Here is a 14,886-nt window from a genome sequence, read left to right as displayed (position 1 = left end):
CTTTTGTGCACTACCCTATGGGCCCTGGTCAAAATCAGTGCTCTAAATAGGGAATAGGGTGCTTATTTGGGACACAGGTAAAGAGAGAAGACTGATACTGCGACATGCTGATAGTCCATTAATAACCTATTAACACAGGGAATATTGTCATTGCATCATTTGTTCCCACAGTATGTCATATTCATAGGTAGCTTCTACAGAGATGGTTTTTCCAGAGTATTTCAGCGTTGAAACGTCACGTCCAATGTCCAAACTTCAACAGGGGGTAATAAACAGAACAGATGGGTTGATGGGAATTTAAATGGCATTCAATTTACCCCACAGAGTCCCCATCACAGCTCTCCTAGATCAACTCCCAGAATGAATTGCAGTGGAACTCAATTTATTTTCCAGTTAGGCGCATTGTTGGATCAGGAACAGTATTGCTCAACACACACACACACACACACACACACACACACACACACACACACACACACACACACACACACACACACACACACACACACACGCACGCACACACACACACACACACACACACACACACACACACACACACACACACACACACTGCACCAGCAGTTCATATATAGTAAATAAACTCAAAGAATTATCTGCAAATTTATGCTTTGTCATCTTTGAATAGAACAGGAATTGAAGGCATATAATGATCCTGTCCAGCGCAAAAAAACACCTGTACAGTTACTAATCCCTTTGTTTACCAAGAGTAGCATAATGTAATCTAGATTGCAAAGAATTATGGAGAGATTAAAAGGAGGTCCCATCTCTACGTTCCAGCTAATGTCTAAGTGATTGGATACGAGATCTATCATATGTATGTACAGCTGTGTATGGAGACAAAGCCAATATATATATGATCTGATTCCAGTGGGAATATCCCATGTGAATAAGGTCTATTTACAGTCCACTCAAGTAATGAAACAGCTGGAGCTATTTTTGGACCATCTGTTTGGTGTCTCAACATTCCATTTCCACAACACGTCCACTACACAATATTCAAGCCCAGCTGTTACCTGCAGCTCCTTGGGATGTGTTGAAGGGTCTGATGGGACTGATGATGCAGCTTCATGATTCTTATTATTGCCATTTATGTTGAACAATATGTTCCAAGTTGGACCGACTCATTAGACACCGTGGCCAAGCAGACGTTTTTTTTTGGTGTGACCACCACAGGTGAACAACGTAGGCGCACACATACAGTTGCATTCCTGGTTCAAAGGTTATTTTGCTCTTTGAATAAGGTGCACGACAGTGCACCTTGGAGAGAATCTCTAATAGGCAGTTTATTAAGCCTTTGACAGAGGACACGACAGGACCACATCCCTACATCTCTCCATCTGCGCCCGCTCAAAGGGTAGCAGGGATGTACCACAGGCCATCATCCAATGAGGCCCTGCCAATTAAGATGGCCGCAACCAGTAAGAAGGATGCATTTTCTGATCATGCACTCAGGTGCATGCATGTTTTAACAGATGCACCGTGTGCATGGTAACATTCTGCTGTCTATTCTCACACGCAACACATACATCTCGCCTAGTCGCGTCAAAAGGACCAGGAATCCATCAAGGAAGTGCGTCAGAGATTGATAGTCCAATTAAAACTTTTCCCCAAATGCCATTAACGTCTGTCTCTGTTGAGGAGTAAAAACAAGCTATTTGCCAACTCACAATGTTCCCTCAGAGTTTTGGAGCACTGCCCATCCACTTTATTTCCTGGTCTCACACTGGGGGCTGAGGCAGCTCTCCAGACCATTACGTTATGTTTCAGCACCAGATGCAGCAGCCTGTGTTGAAGGGTGTTTAAATGAGGCTTTTATGTCCCGTGTGCGTAAATACTTTTTGACATTTTACATCCACAATACGTATACTGTCCCCAGCGGTGTCATGTCCATAGGAAAAAAGCCATTTCAGACTAGCGCGTTAGAGCGGCTAGCTCGTTTGACTCTCTTAGCTGGCAATGTTGGTAGACTTTAGAAAAGAAGGCAATAACTAGACGTACTGAATAGGACTCACATTCCTTTCAATCTTCTTACTCTTCTTTTTAGCAGAGACGCGCAGGTTGTTTCTTTTAAAAATTAACCACCATTCAGAGGGACACAGACAGCTCAAGAGGTATGCTTAGACGTGCATCAAAATAAACATGTACCTTTTGACATCGATCCAAGCGTAATGATTATGGCTCTAGATTACAGGAGAATGCTGTTTAATTTTTTTAAAAAGTGAAATGCTCTTACTTACGGACGGGGAGCCTAGCACCTCTGCGAACCCCCCTCACTACAGTGAACTGGTCAATGTTGTCCACGTTTAACCCATCACGTCACAAAACTATTGACCCTGTACGTGTCCATTCTAAAAAGGTATTTTGATGTACTGTTTTTTTTTTCAGAGAGAAAAATCTCATCTTGTGTCAGCCGTTGTGTTTATACTTTCTGAGAACATGGTCTCCCAGGAGAGCGTTGCCATTGGCTCAGTGGGACCACTCCGTTTATTGCTTTCACTGTCTCTTCATTCCCAGCACAGTTGAAACACAGAATTGGTGACAGACATCAAGAGGTAGCACGTATGGCACGTAGTCATGATAGTATGGAGATGTTTACTGAGGATGCATCAGGGAGATGTATACATTCTCCGTGTCGCCGATTCAATATATTTTTACACAGTCGCTAGGTCCAGTAGGTGCCAATGCTTTTGCCACGGAGCAACACTGCCACTCAGGGGCACACATCACAACTTTTCTACAAGAGACAGACATATGAATGGTATGAATCTCAAGTAAAAAAGGACATGGTGTAACTGGTGAAAAGCATGTCCTTGTATTCACTGGATCATCTTTATTGATTCTCTATGTTATACTTTTAATAGCATCTCACAAAGCACAGTTCAATTTGAAAACAACTTTCATAAAAACAGAATTCAGTTCAAGATAATGGCTGGAGTTCGTCAACATTTTTTGGGTTCAAAATCAAACTGGAGAATACTTGTTTTTACTTGCCTAACCACGTCCAACGTAGCTGATTATACATGCATTGTTAGTGATAACACTTTAACCAATTTAGAGCCGCAGAAATGCATGAGTCTATTACCTTGGGGCTTAGCTTTACAGTATAACAAGGAAAGTACTCTATGGTTTGTTGGCAAAAGCTATTCTATGATGTTTCAGTACTAAACCAATTTGGTTTTGTCAGCTCTGACAAGACACAGGCAATGAAACAAAGTGCGTTAACCCTTTGTAGGCAAACAGGGTATAAGAAACCTATTGAAACTAAATGGGACCAACAGGAAAAATACAACGTTTTCATTGACATTTATTTTTTTTGTATCAAACTAAAGTTCCTACTTCATAATTTACTCGCTTTCTCTCTCTCTCTCTTGTTTAACTGGTGCCTAGCTACTCGTCCTCATGGTGCTCGCAGAAATCATGGCAACAGACAGTTACCATGGTGATAAATGTCATGAACTCTTGGAAGTCCAATTCCGAGTCTCCATCCGTGTCCAGGCTCTCCATCAAACTGTCCATAGTGGCCTGGTCCTTCACTTGCTGAGGGCAAAAACAGTAGATAAGATATGGTCATATTTGATTGGCTAAAGGTGCATTCGGCAATATTTACGGCTGGTTTATGGTCATTTCACCCATTGATTCTAGAATAATAATGTACGAAGGCCTCATGAGCTTAGTGCAACAAAGTCTGTAGACCTATGATTTATTGATAAATGCACATACGCTGTAAACATAGCCTAGATCCAAAACGCATGTTCAATTTAAACAACAACGTATTAAATATTGTAGTGAAAATGTGGTAGTGATATACTCACCCCTGTAAGGGCTGGCAGCTCCTCATTGATCAAGTCTTTCAGTTCACATTTCTTCAGTTTGTGCTTGTCCCCTTCTTTCTCTGCATACTTATGGAACACCTCCATGATGGTGGCCAGTGAACTCTCCAGATCAGTCATTGTGGTTTGTAATGCGATCTACAAAGTAGAGCAAAAAAGCATTTCATCTCTAGGCCTAGCATGTGACATAAACAACACGGTCTTAATTCATTTGAGTTTGCTACAGCAGGGAAATAGTCCCGCAGCAACAGGAAATATGAATTATTATGGGGATAATAACCAAATGGACATTTTTTTCGTAGGGGTTGAAACATTTCTCATCAGGGAAAATCAAGTCTGAAAGGTCAAAGTGGAAATGACAAACTTCCGAAGCATTTTGAAACCTCAAATATACCACAAATATACTACAAGACGTTTCCTTCGTTGGAGGAACCTGCAAACAGGGTGATAAAACATTAAGATCCTACACCTGTAAGCAGTCATGTAACTTAAATACATCACATGATGACATTCTATCTCTCAGACCTCTCTCTCAACAACAACAAAAGGACAGCTCAGTGATTAGCGGGGAGTAATGAAGATACTCGTACAATTTAAAATAACCTTTTAAGCCTGTCATTACACTATACAAATCCCCAAATCAAAGTCCATGAACGAATGCCTCCAAACAAGCAGATACAGTAGAACATCTTGACTTACCAGTGAGTCTCGGACTGGAACAAAGGTTATTTGCGGATGAGAGTGAGTAGTGGCTGTGGAGGGACAAAGAGTATAGGCTTTTATAGTTGGTGTGGGGAGGGCCTAGTGCCTCTGGTCAACCACCCTGCCAGTCCAGCACACTGACCAATAGGCTCTTTTTCACCCTCTCACTCCACTGTATTCTCACACAGAATTCACCATTGATGGCTATGCCAGTCTTTTACCATGTTATAGTGGTCCATTTACAGTGTTGTTTGAATACCATTCTTTTGTATGACATTGAGCTGAATTTGAGCTTCCAGGTTTACAACTGATGTGTAAGAAAGGGATAACACTAGATTGCACTATATTATAATAGGCTATCTAATGTTCATATGATTGCACAGGCCTTGAAAGCATTGTCCAACGAATTAGGCAAAACAAACAAAGAGGACTTTCACCCTCTCCCCCTATGCGCCTTCCTAACCTCCACCGTTAAACCACTTTACCTGTGATTGTGAAGAGGATTTTCCATGCATGGCCATTTGTATTGATCTCTTAGACTTTAGGACCTTCTGGTTGCCACAATCCCCACCGACGTTTTGTCTGAGACAATGGCCTGTTTCAGAGGAAATGGATGGTTGTGCATGTTAATGAACACATTTCTTTTCACTTGTGGAGTTGGCCAGACGTGTGCCCTATACACCCCCTGACTACTGAGTAGGCACAGCCATTCATGTCAAGCTCATGTCAAAAAAAAGAAGTGAAATATGCTGTCGTGTTTCACCATTATGAATAGATGCCTGAACTGTAGGAATGATAAGTGTTACAGTTAACTAGAGCAGAAATAGGAGGGCTCGGATTTAGTTGATTTACTATTGAGCTAAGACTTCCAAATATGAGGTGTCCAAAGTGTAGGTATGCATAAACTACAAAAAGCTTAACCTACAGTAACAACATAATCCCTTACCATTTCATTAAAAGAGGTTAAAAAATGTTTTGATCAAGTTCCAGAACACATTGAATTCCTGTTCTACTGACTTCACCCTCCCACGAACTCCCTCAACTTTCTGGCCAGCATCTGTTTTGCATTCTTCTCAGGAAGCGTTTGGGAGAAAGTGATTTTTACTTCATGATAAATGTTTCTTTGTCTCTTCCGAAATATATTTCACATGCTTCTGACAACAGTTGACCATTGTCCACTGAAAACAGTTGTTCTTGTGTGTAGAACGCAGCGTTGCTTGCTTTGAAAGACTGTCTACAGTCATTGTAGTCAGATGATTATATAAACTGATCCAGTCAAATCCATGATCTATCATTTTCATACCTCTTCTCTCTCTAACTCATTAATTAAGCATAAAACAAACTACGCTCTGGAAAATGCTATTGGTAGGAGGTTGAGGTTGAGTTTTTCTAGATGATTTCAGCTGAGCTCAGAGAAAAATCCACCCAATACCGAACAATCATCTGATCATATCAAATTGCACTCTAACCAATGACCCGACAGGACTGTTGGGCAGGTAGGTGATAGAGTTGTCAATGTGACCCCGAGCTGAGAATTCTCTCTCTCTCTCTCTCTCTCTCTCTCTCTCTCTCTCTCTCTCTCTCTCTCTCTCTCTCTCTCTCTCTCTCTCTCTCTCTCTCTCTCTCTCTCTCTCTCTCTCTCTCTCTCTCTCTCTCTCTCTCTCTCTCTCTCTCTCTCTCTCTCTCTCTCTCTCTCTCTCTCTCTCTCTCTCTCTCTCTCTCTCTCTCTCTCTCTCTCCTTTAAGCACAAACAAATCGGTGTAATGATGAATGCATGATTATTTCAGTGTATCACATATCAAGTAAGAGGATTCATACAGATCAAGATGAAGAGTGTTGTGTTCCTATTGGGTCTGATGGGTTCTGGTGGACTTGTGACTTCCCATCTTGAAGAGATGCATATGATGAGCCACGGTGGTGGGGGATGCTGGGATAGTAGTGAAGACACAACAAACAGGGCTCTGTAAAGACTAGCCAAGCAACCAATCACGTGCTCCCATTGACTAGTCATCTCAGGGCAGGAGTTGTAGTACCAGGAGGTGAGTGTGGCTGTCATTCCTTGTCCACATCGGCTAGCTATCCATCGTCGTCTTTAATATTACTATTGATACTGGTGTTAACCTAACCCCAAAACTGGATTATATGGCTTGGAGATGTTGGTAGACAGATATGTTATACTTGTGGCTGAAAGCAAAAGTCCTTAATTGAAACAATAAGAAAGTGCTCACCCCACCTCTATTATGGAAAAAGCTTTTTTATTTTTTTACATCTTACAAGTTAAATAACTCTTAAAATGTTTATAAAAACATTGTCTCGCTGTAACTCTCCAAAAGAGAGATGTCACCTTTTGTAGAGTGAGATAATGCGGTCTCCCTGTGTTTTGCTGTAACCATGGCTATAGGTCAGAGCCTCTCGCTGAGTTGAAAAGGTTTGCCAAGTGGCTGACTCATCCCTGGCAGAGTGTAGGGAGCGCTAGTGGTCTGGACACTGACTGGGGGAGTAACCAGGGGTAGAACTAAGAAAACAACACTGAGGTTTGGTAATCTCAGTATGTTCTCGTCTCTCCCCTTCTCTCTCCTTCTCTCTCCTTCTTTCTTATTCTGTCCCCTTATCTCCACTTTTCTCTCTTCCTCTTCCATTCTCTTTCCTTCTCCAATTGGTAGATTTCTACTTCAACTGGGATATATGTATATTGCTTGTAAGTCATGTATTAGCGTGGGGCTTTAGGTTAACAAGTTATTCCATTGATCCCCTTAGCTTACCATTTAAAAGCTCAACAAAAATGTAATGTTGGGCTCGTTGCCACAAGGTGGCACTCATGCTGTACATAGAGGACAAGTTTCAAGTTTCAAAAGACACACAAAAAAGTGATCAGTTTCAGTCATCATGTACAACCCATCAGATTTGTTTAAACGCACTGGTTATGATATGGGTCACATCCTGCAGGGAACACTGCTTTTATGAGAAGGAAGTGTAGTGTTTCGTTCAACACACAAAGACACTTCATTTTCCTCCGGATCCAATCTGTGTTCAGGGACACCACTCCTCATCAACCTCTTCTAATTACATTGCATCTATTAACATATTTGATGTGTTCGACAGGTTATCATCAAGTCCCAGCGCCAGCGTTTGCACAGATAAGTACTGCGTTTCACTGGAATTGAGATGCGAAAAGGTTGAGGAAGGTTATGGACGAATCCATTCTGCAAAGTAATTAACTCAATATGGTGAGGGAATTTGCCAGCAGCAACTCCCAGAACATTCCCCTCGGAAGTAAATAGATATCTGGGATTGGTCCATTCATTATATGATAGAAGCTGGATGAGAGTTAGATTTCATAATTATAATAATGTTATGGTATTCACCACTAGAGGGAAGTAACTTAACACTTTATTTGGTAAAGAAGTTGTGACTTCAGCTCTTGAATGCTTGGCATACCCACATACAGAACACCCATTGACTGGTATAGTAGGCTCTTTTACAACCCATCTCAGTAGGCTTGTGACAGCCAATCAGATCGAGATGCATGCCATAGAGCGCGTTCCTCTGCACGTGTCGCTGTCGCATGCCAGATCTTACAAATGTCTGGATAGGCATTTTACCAATCAACGCGACCAGTCACTTTCCACCAACTCAGATGTTGCATGCATCAGTCAATGGTCACGTGCCACATCATCAACTGTGCAATCGGGCACCAGATTGCGATAAAATATGATGTGATTAGCTGAAACGTAAAATACCTTATCCAGGCGTGGTAAGATCTAGCATGCGTCAGCAACGCCTGGGCAGAGAGACACACCCACCATCTTCTCAATGTCACACAAGATGTCCTTGTGATGAGATAACTGTGGGCCAACTTGGAGTCTTCACACTTGAGATATAATATTCCATCTGGCGGACTCTTTTCTCACTGTCACGCTCACATACATTTTAACATATGGTAGCCCCAGCGGGAATCAAACCCCTTAACCCTTGGCGTTGCAAGCACCATGCTCTGCCGACTAAGCCACACAGGACCACTTGCACTGCCACTGATCCATTGACTGGTAGTCATCATCACTGTGACTATATGAGAAATACCGGGCCATACTGACACTCTATCCACCTTGGCAGTTGTCTGAAGATTGGCCGATGACACCCGCACTCTGGATTAGCTACGAACTGGCCTTCTTCCTGAGTGCCTCTCAATACATCACAGAGTAATCATGAGAGAGCCTATATCCACCAATCCTATGTGTATAATTCAATGCAACTCTCACTGAAAGTAGGACAGGGGTCAGGGGATACAATCCCCACCCACAATCTGCTTCATCTTCATCCCCACACAAAGAAAACACCCAGATGGACAGACATCCCTGTTGGCCAACATTGTAAGTGTATTTCCTGTGTACTTCAGCTCTATTTCCTGTGTACTTTAGTCTGATAGTACACTACCTGCATGGGCCAATTTTTTATGCAAGAAACACATAGTGAAATGTTAACTAGTCCTTAACTATGAATATTTCCATATAGCAAAGAAAGCAACAATGGGCCAATTTAGAGGGGGTTTAATTGTTGATTGGAGAACATGCAGATTGAAGCTCAGTTCAGTTGTAATTCAGACTTGGCAACAGTAGTGCTCCTCTATTTGTATACACTTGCAAATGTAGTAGCTCAGTCAGGAGACTTCTAGAAGTGACCAGGGACAGGAATAGCAACATCTACACACCTAGTTAGATTATGGGTCAGTGTACTAGCAGGGCTGGGGATGAGTAGTGTGTGTGTGTGTGTGTGTGTGTGTGTGTGTGTGTGTGTGTGTGTGTGTGTGTGTGTGTGTGTGTGTGTGTGTGTGTGTGTGTGTGTGTGTGTGTGTGTGTGTGTGTGTGTGTGTGTGTGTGTGTGTGTGTGTGTGTGTGTGTGTGTGTGTGTGTGTGTGTTGGCTAATCCTGTCATTCACACTCTCTACTAACTCTGCCAACTGCCTCAGTGAGACAGACAGTTAAAGTCGGCCAGGCCTAACACCATATGTGGGTATCCGGGTCTATGCCGGAAGAGACTCCAGCAGAAGAGACAAACAAACAAAACCATTTACAGTTAGATCTTTAAGCCAATTCCTACTGTGGAAGAAACGGAGGTCACGTGACATCAGGCCACGTAGCTCTAAGGCTTAGCGAAGAGAATTACCAGAACTACACGGGGCAGCTGAGACTTGGAAACAAGTCCTGACTTGTTCTAAACTCTTTGCACAACACCAGAAGAATATCTACTATGATAAGTGATTTCATCCATGGTCTTACACTCAGAGGCGGAGGCTGATTAGGAGAAGATAAGGTCCCATTATCATACTGTGATTAAAACGATAGCAGCCTCAGGTAGCAATGTGAACAGCCTTCACGAGTAGAGCCTTGCAGACCTTCTTTCTTTCTCAGATCCAGGTACGCAGCTATTCAGAAAGGGTTTGTAATAGAACTGGGCATCTGATTATGGTCATAGGAATTGGCTTAAAGAGGTAGGGTGTTTAAAGGTGCTACTGATAAATCAAAGAGCACCTTGATTAATTGCACTATTACCAACAGCCAGAAGCCTCTCTGAAATGGTTTTGAATTCATTCCAGTACAGCTACAGTGCTGAAAGCCAAACATCTAAAGGTAGAATTGCTTGGCTTTGTTACACAATAGATATGCCAAGAATTGCCATGTTATCTTTTTAGATTTTTTTTAACTAGGTCAAGTTAGTTAAGATTTGTATCTTATTTACAACGACTGATAAATTACTATCAATTCAGCATCAATTTAGCTTCAAAATTGGGCTTAGTCAAAGCTTATCGGGGAGGAATGTTATGCCATTCTGTGCAGATCTACAGAGCTCAATAGCTGCTAGAACTGCTTTCCATACTGAACCATATGAGGGAACATATTTCATAGTAACGTATGGGGGTGGTACCCCTACAGTAACTCTGTAGCTTATTATACAGTCCAATTCATTACTGGCCTCTCTCTACTACACTCCAATCATGTTGGACACACACACACTCACACACACACATTTTTGAGCTGAGCAATTGGACGGGTGGAAATGGCCATGTAGCATTTTTAAAGGGTGTGGTAGTTCTCACTTGGCATCACTTTAGTCTCTATAATAAGTCTGTAAAGTCCACTAGCTCTGCTAGAGGACAGATCTATCTGGCTTTATGAAGCAACTCCTTGCTTTAATGTTAGTTTAATGGCCTGGTCCAGTATCGTAGCATGCAGAGAGTGAGAGAGCACCACGCCAAGCAAAAAAGACAAGTGAAATGTGTAGTTTCACATGTGACAAGCCCATTTTCAAAAGTGAAATGGCTTAGATTTCACATGCGAAATCACATTTTCACATGTATTAAATTTAGAGTTCACATGTTAACATCACCTTTTCTCATGTGGGAGGATAACACTATTTCACCTCACATGTGAATTGCAATTTCACATGTGAAAATTAACATGTGAAATTAACATGTGAAAATCACATTTGCAGTTTCACATGTGACATTGCAAGTTCAGATGTGGGGGTGAAATAGTGTTATTCTCCTCACATTATTATATTATTATTATATTATTATTATATTATTATATTATTATTATATTATTATATATTATGTGACAAGCTTGTGTTAACATCTTGCAGTAGCAATGTTTCCACATGTGGAATTGCAAATTATGTAATGCTATTCTGTAAAAAGGCTACATAGCCTACCTGAGTATAATAATTAAGGTGTGTTAAAAATAATGATTTATTAATTATTGTAGTCCTCCATGGTGATACAGCGCATTCAGAAATTATTCAGACCCCTTGAATTTTTCCACATTTTGTCACGTTACAGCCTTATTCTAAAATGGATTAAATCGTTTTTACCTCGTCAATTTACACACAATACCCCGTAATGACAAAGCAAAAACTATTTAGATAGTTTTTCATATCACATTTGCATAAGTATTCAGACCCTTTTCTCAGTACTTTGTTGCAGCACCTTTGGCAGTGATTACAGCCTCGAGTCTTCTTGGGTATGACGCTACAAGCTTGGTACACCTGTATTTGGGGAGTTTCTCCTATTCTTCTCTGCAAATCCTCTCAAGATATGTCAGGTTGGATGGGGAGCGTCACTGCACAGGTATTTTCATGTCTCTCCAGAGCTGTTAGATCGGCTTCAAGTCCGGGATCTGGCTGGGCCACTCAAAGACATTCAGAGACTTGTCCCAAAGCCACTCCTGCATTGTCTTGGCTGTGTGCTTTGGGTCGTTGTCCTGTTGGAAGGTGAACCTTCACCCCAGTCTGAGGTCCAGAGCGCTCTGGAGCATGTTTCCATCAAGGATCTCTCTGCACTTCGCTCCATTCAATTTTCACTCAATCCTGACTCGTCTCTGAGTCCCTGCCACTGAAAAATATCCCCACAACATGATGCTGCCACCACCATGCCAAGTGTCCTCCAGACGTGAAGCTTGGCATTCAGGCCAAAGAGTTCAATATTGGTTTTATCAGACCAGAGAATCTTGTTTCTCATGGTCTGAGAGTCCTTTAGGTGCCTTTTGGTAAACTTCAAGCGGGCTGTCATGTGCCTTTTACTGAGGAGTGACTTCTGTCTGGTCACTCTACCATAAAGGCCTGATTGGTGGAGTACTGCAGAGATGGTTGTCTTTCTTGAAGTTTCTCCCATCTCCACAGAGGAACTCTGGAGCTCTGTCAGAATGACCATCGAGTTCTTGGTCACATCCCTGACCAAGGCCCTTTTCCCCTGATTGGCCCCTGATTGGCCAGCTCTAGGAAGAGTCTTGGTGGTTCCAAACTTCTTCCATTTAAGAATGATGAAGGTCACTGTGTTCTTGGGGACCTTCAATGCTGCAGAAATGTTTTGGTACCCTTCCCCAGATCTGTCTCTCAACACAATTCTGTCTCGGAGCTCTACAGACAATTCCTTTGACCTCATGGCTTTTTTTCTCTGACATGTTGTCAACTGTGGGACCTTATATAGACAAGTGTGTGCCTTTCCAAATCATGTCCAATCAATTGAATTTACCACAGGTGGACTCCAATCAAATTGTAGAAACAGCTTAAAGGTGATTAATAGAAACAGGATGCACCTGAGTTCAATTTCCAGTATCATAGCAAAGGATCTGAATTTTTATGTAAATAAGTTATTTCTGTTTTTTTTTATTATATACTTTGCCAATATTTCTAAAAACCTGTCTTGGTGTTGTCTTTATGGGGTATTGTGTGTAGATTGATGAGAAAACAAACCATTTTTATACATTTTAGAATAAGGCTGTAACATAACAAAATGTGAAAAAAGTAAAGGGGTCTGAAAACTTTCTGAATGCACTGTCTACATGTTTAGAGTACGTCGCACTACCACTTGGAAAGGCCTTCGGAGTGCTTCTGCTGCAGCCTCTTCTTCGACAATGTTCCGTGACCGTTGGAAGAAGCCCAGTGAAAATAACAGAGAAACTCGCTCTCTATTTCTATATTTATCCTGTTTACCGGTTTGTAATCATTTTCATATCGAGAGGTAACATGTTTAAGTATACTGTGTTCACTTTTCTGGTCATTTTGATTGAAACACAAGTGAGATTTTCCCATTAACAAGTAGCTAGCTTGCTCACTTTTGTATGAGTGTATGTACATGTGTAAATATGAACCATGATAATGATATGTATTTTAGAAGGTTACTTTCAATGAAATTTGTACCTACTGATCGCAACATTGCAAACTGCTAGATTACTTAGTGACAGACGATAGCTAGCTGTCACGCCCTGACCTGAGTATTCTTTCTTTTCTTTATATATATAACAGACCGAAAAGGGATTATTTTGTACTTGAAAGCATTCGAAATACATTAAACGTCCAAAATACAAATTGACATTGAGGTAAAAAAAAAGTGTGCTTCATCAATTTACCTTATCTTGATAACCATTACTATGGACAAAATCAAGACATACAATGCTTTTTATATTTTAAAAAAATCTTAAATTACAGCTCTATTTGAGCATTTTCTGAATTTGCGATTAATCGTGATCAATCACAGCAAATCCTTTAATTAACGAATGAAACATGTAAATGTTTGACAGCCCTTTTTTTAAAAATTGAACTGTCAATAGTCTGAGACCTGAGTTCTAATCCCACTAGTTACAAAAGTAGTGAAATGTTATTGAACCACATGTTTGAGTCATTTGATAATCCATGTGAGAATAATCACAAGTGTCTGAAAACCACATGTCTGACTCATGTGAATACTTTTTTTATACACTGCTCAAAAAAATAAAGGGAACACTAAAATAACACATCCTAGATGTGAATGAATGAAATAAATCCTTATTAATTACTTTCCTTACATAGTTGAATGTGCTGACAAAATCACACAAAAATGATCAATGGAAATCAAATTCATCAACACATGGAGGTCTGGATTTGGAGTCACACTCAAAATTAAAGTGGAGAACCACACCACAGGCGGATCCAACGTTGATGTAATGTCCTTAAAACAAGTCAAAATGAGGCTCAGTAGTGTGTGTGGCCTCCACGTGCCTGTATGACCTCCCTACTATGCCTGGGTATGCTCCTGATGAGGTGGCGGATGGTCTCCTGAGGGATCTCCTCCCAGACCTGGACTAAAGCATCCGCCAACTCCTGGACAGTCTGTGGTGTAACGTGGCATTGGTGGATGGAGCGAGACATGATGTCCCAGATGTGCTCAAATGGATTCAGGTCTGGGGAACAGGCAGGCCAGTCCATAGCATCAATGCTTTCCTCTTGCAGGAACTGCTGACACACTCCAGCCACATGAGGTATAGCATTGTCTTGCATTAGGAGGAACCCAGGGCCAACCGCACCAGCATATGGTCTCACAAGGGGTCTGAGGATCTCATCTCGGTACCTAATGGCAGTGAGGCTACCTCTGGCGAGCACATGGAGTGCTGTGCGGCCCCCCAAAGAAATGCCACCCCACACCATGACTGACCCACCGCCAAACCGGTCATGCTGGAGGATGTTGCAGGCAGCAGAACGTTCTCCACGGCGTCTCGTGCTCAGTGTGAACCTGTTTTCATCTGTGAAGAGCACAGGGTGCCAGTGGCGAATTTGCCAATCTTGGTGTTCTCTGGCAAATGCCAAACGTCCTGCACGGTGTTGGGCTGTACGCACAACCCCCACCTGTGGACGTCGGGCCCTCATACCACCCTCATGGAGTCTGTTTCTGACCATTTGAGCAGACACATTTGTGGCCTGCTGGAGGTCATTTTGCAGGGCTCTGTCAGTGCTCCTCCTTGCACAAAGGCGGAGGTAGCTGTCCTGCTGCTGGGTTGTTGACCTCCTATGTCCTCCTCCACGT

The 14,886-nt window shown here is 41.9% G+C and overlaps 1 protein-coding gene across 1 annotated transcript; it reads right to left on the bottom strand.

The window, feature by feature from the left end:
* Positions 1 to 2,810: 2,810 nt before the first annotated feature.
* Positions 2,811 to 4,674, bottom strand: LOC118363704 (protein S100-B). Its single transcript, XM_035744849.1, has 3 exons — positions 4,551 to 4,674; positions 3,834 to 3,989; positions 2,811 to 3,558 (listed from the first exon to the last, which is right to left on the bottom strand). The coding sequence occupies exons 2-3, from the start codon at positions 3,969 to 3,971 to the stop codon at positions 3,409 to 3,411; spliced, it is 288 nt and encodes a 95-aa protein (XP_035600742.1). The 5' UTR covers positions 3,972 to 3,989; positions 4,551 to 4,674; the 3' UTR covers positions 2,811 to 3,408.
* Positions 4,675 to 14,886: the final 10,212 nt, after the last annotated feature.

Source organism: Oncorhynchus keta, chromosome 30 (genome assembly GCF_023373465.1).
Source record: "Oncorhynchus keta strain PuntledgeMale-10-30-2019 chromosome 30, Oket_V2, whole genome shotgun sequence".
Classification (NCBI taxonomy): domain Eukaryota; kingdom Metazoa; phylum Chordata; class Actinopteri; order Salmoniformes; family Salmonidae; genus Oncorhynchus; species Oncorhynchus keta.
Note: the sequence above shows the minus strand (reverse complement) of the source record. Positions and strands in the feature narration are given on the sequence as shown.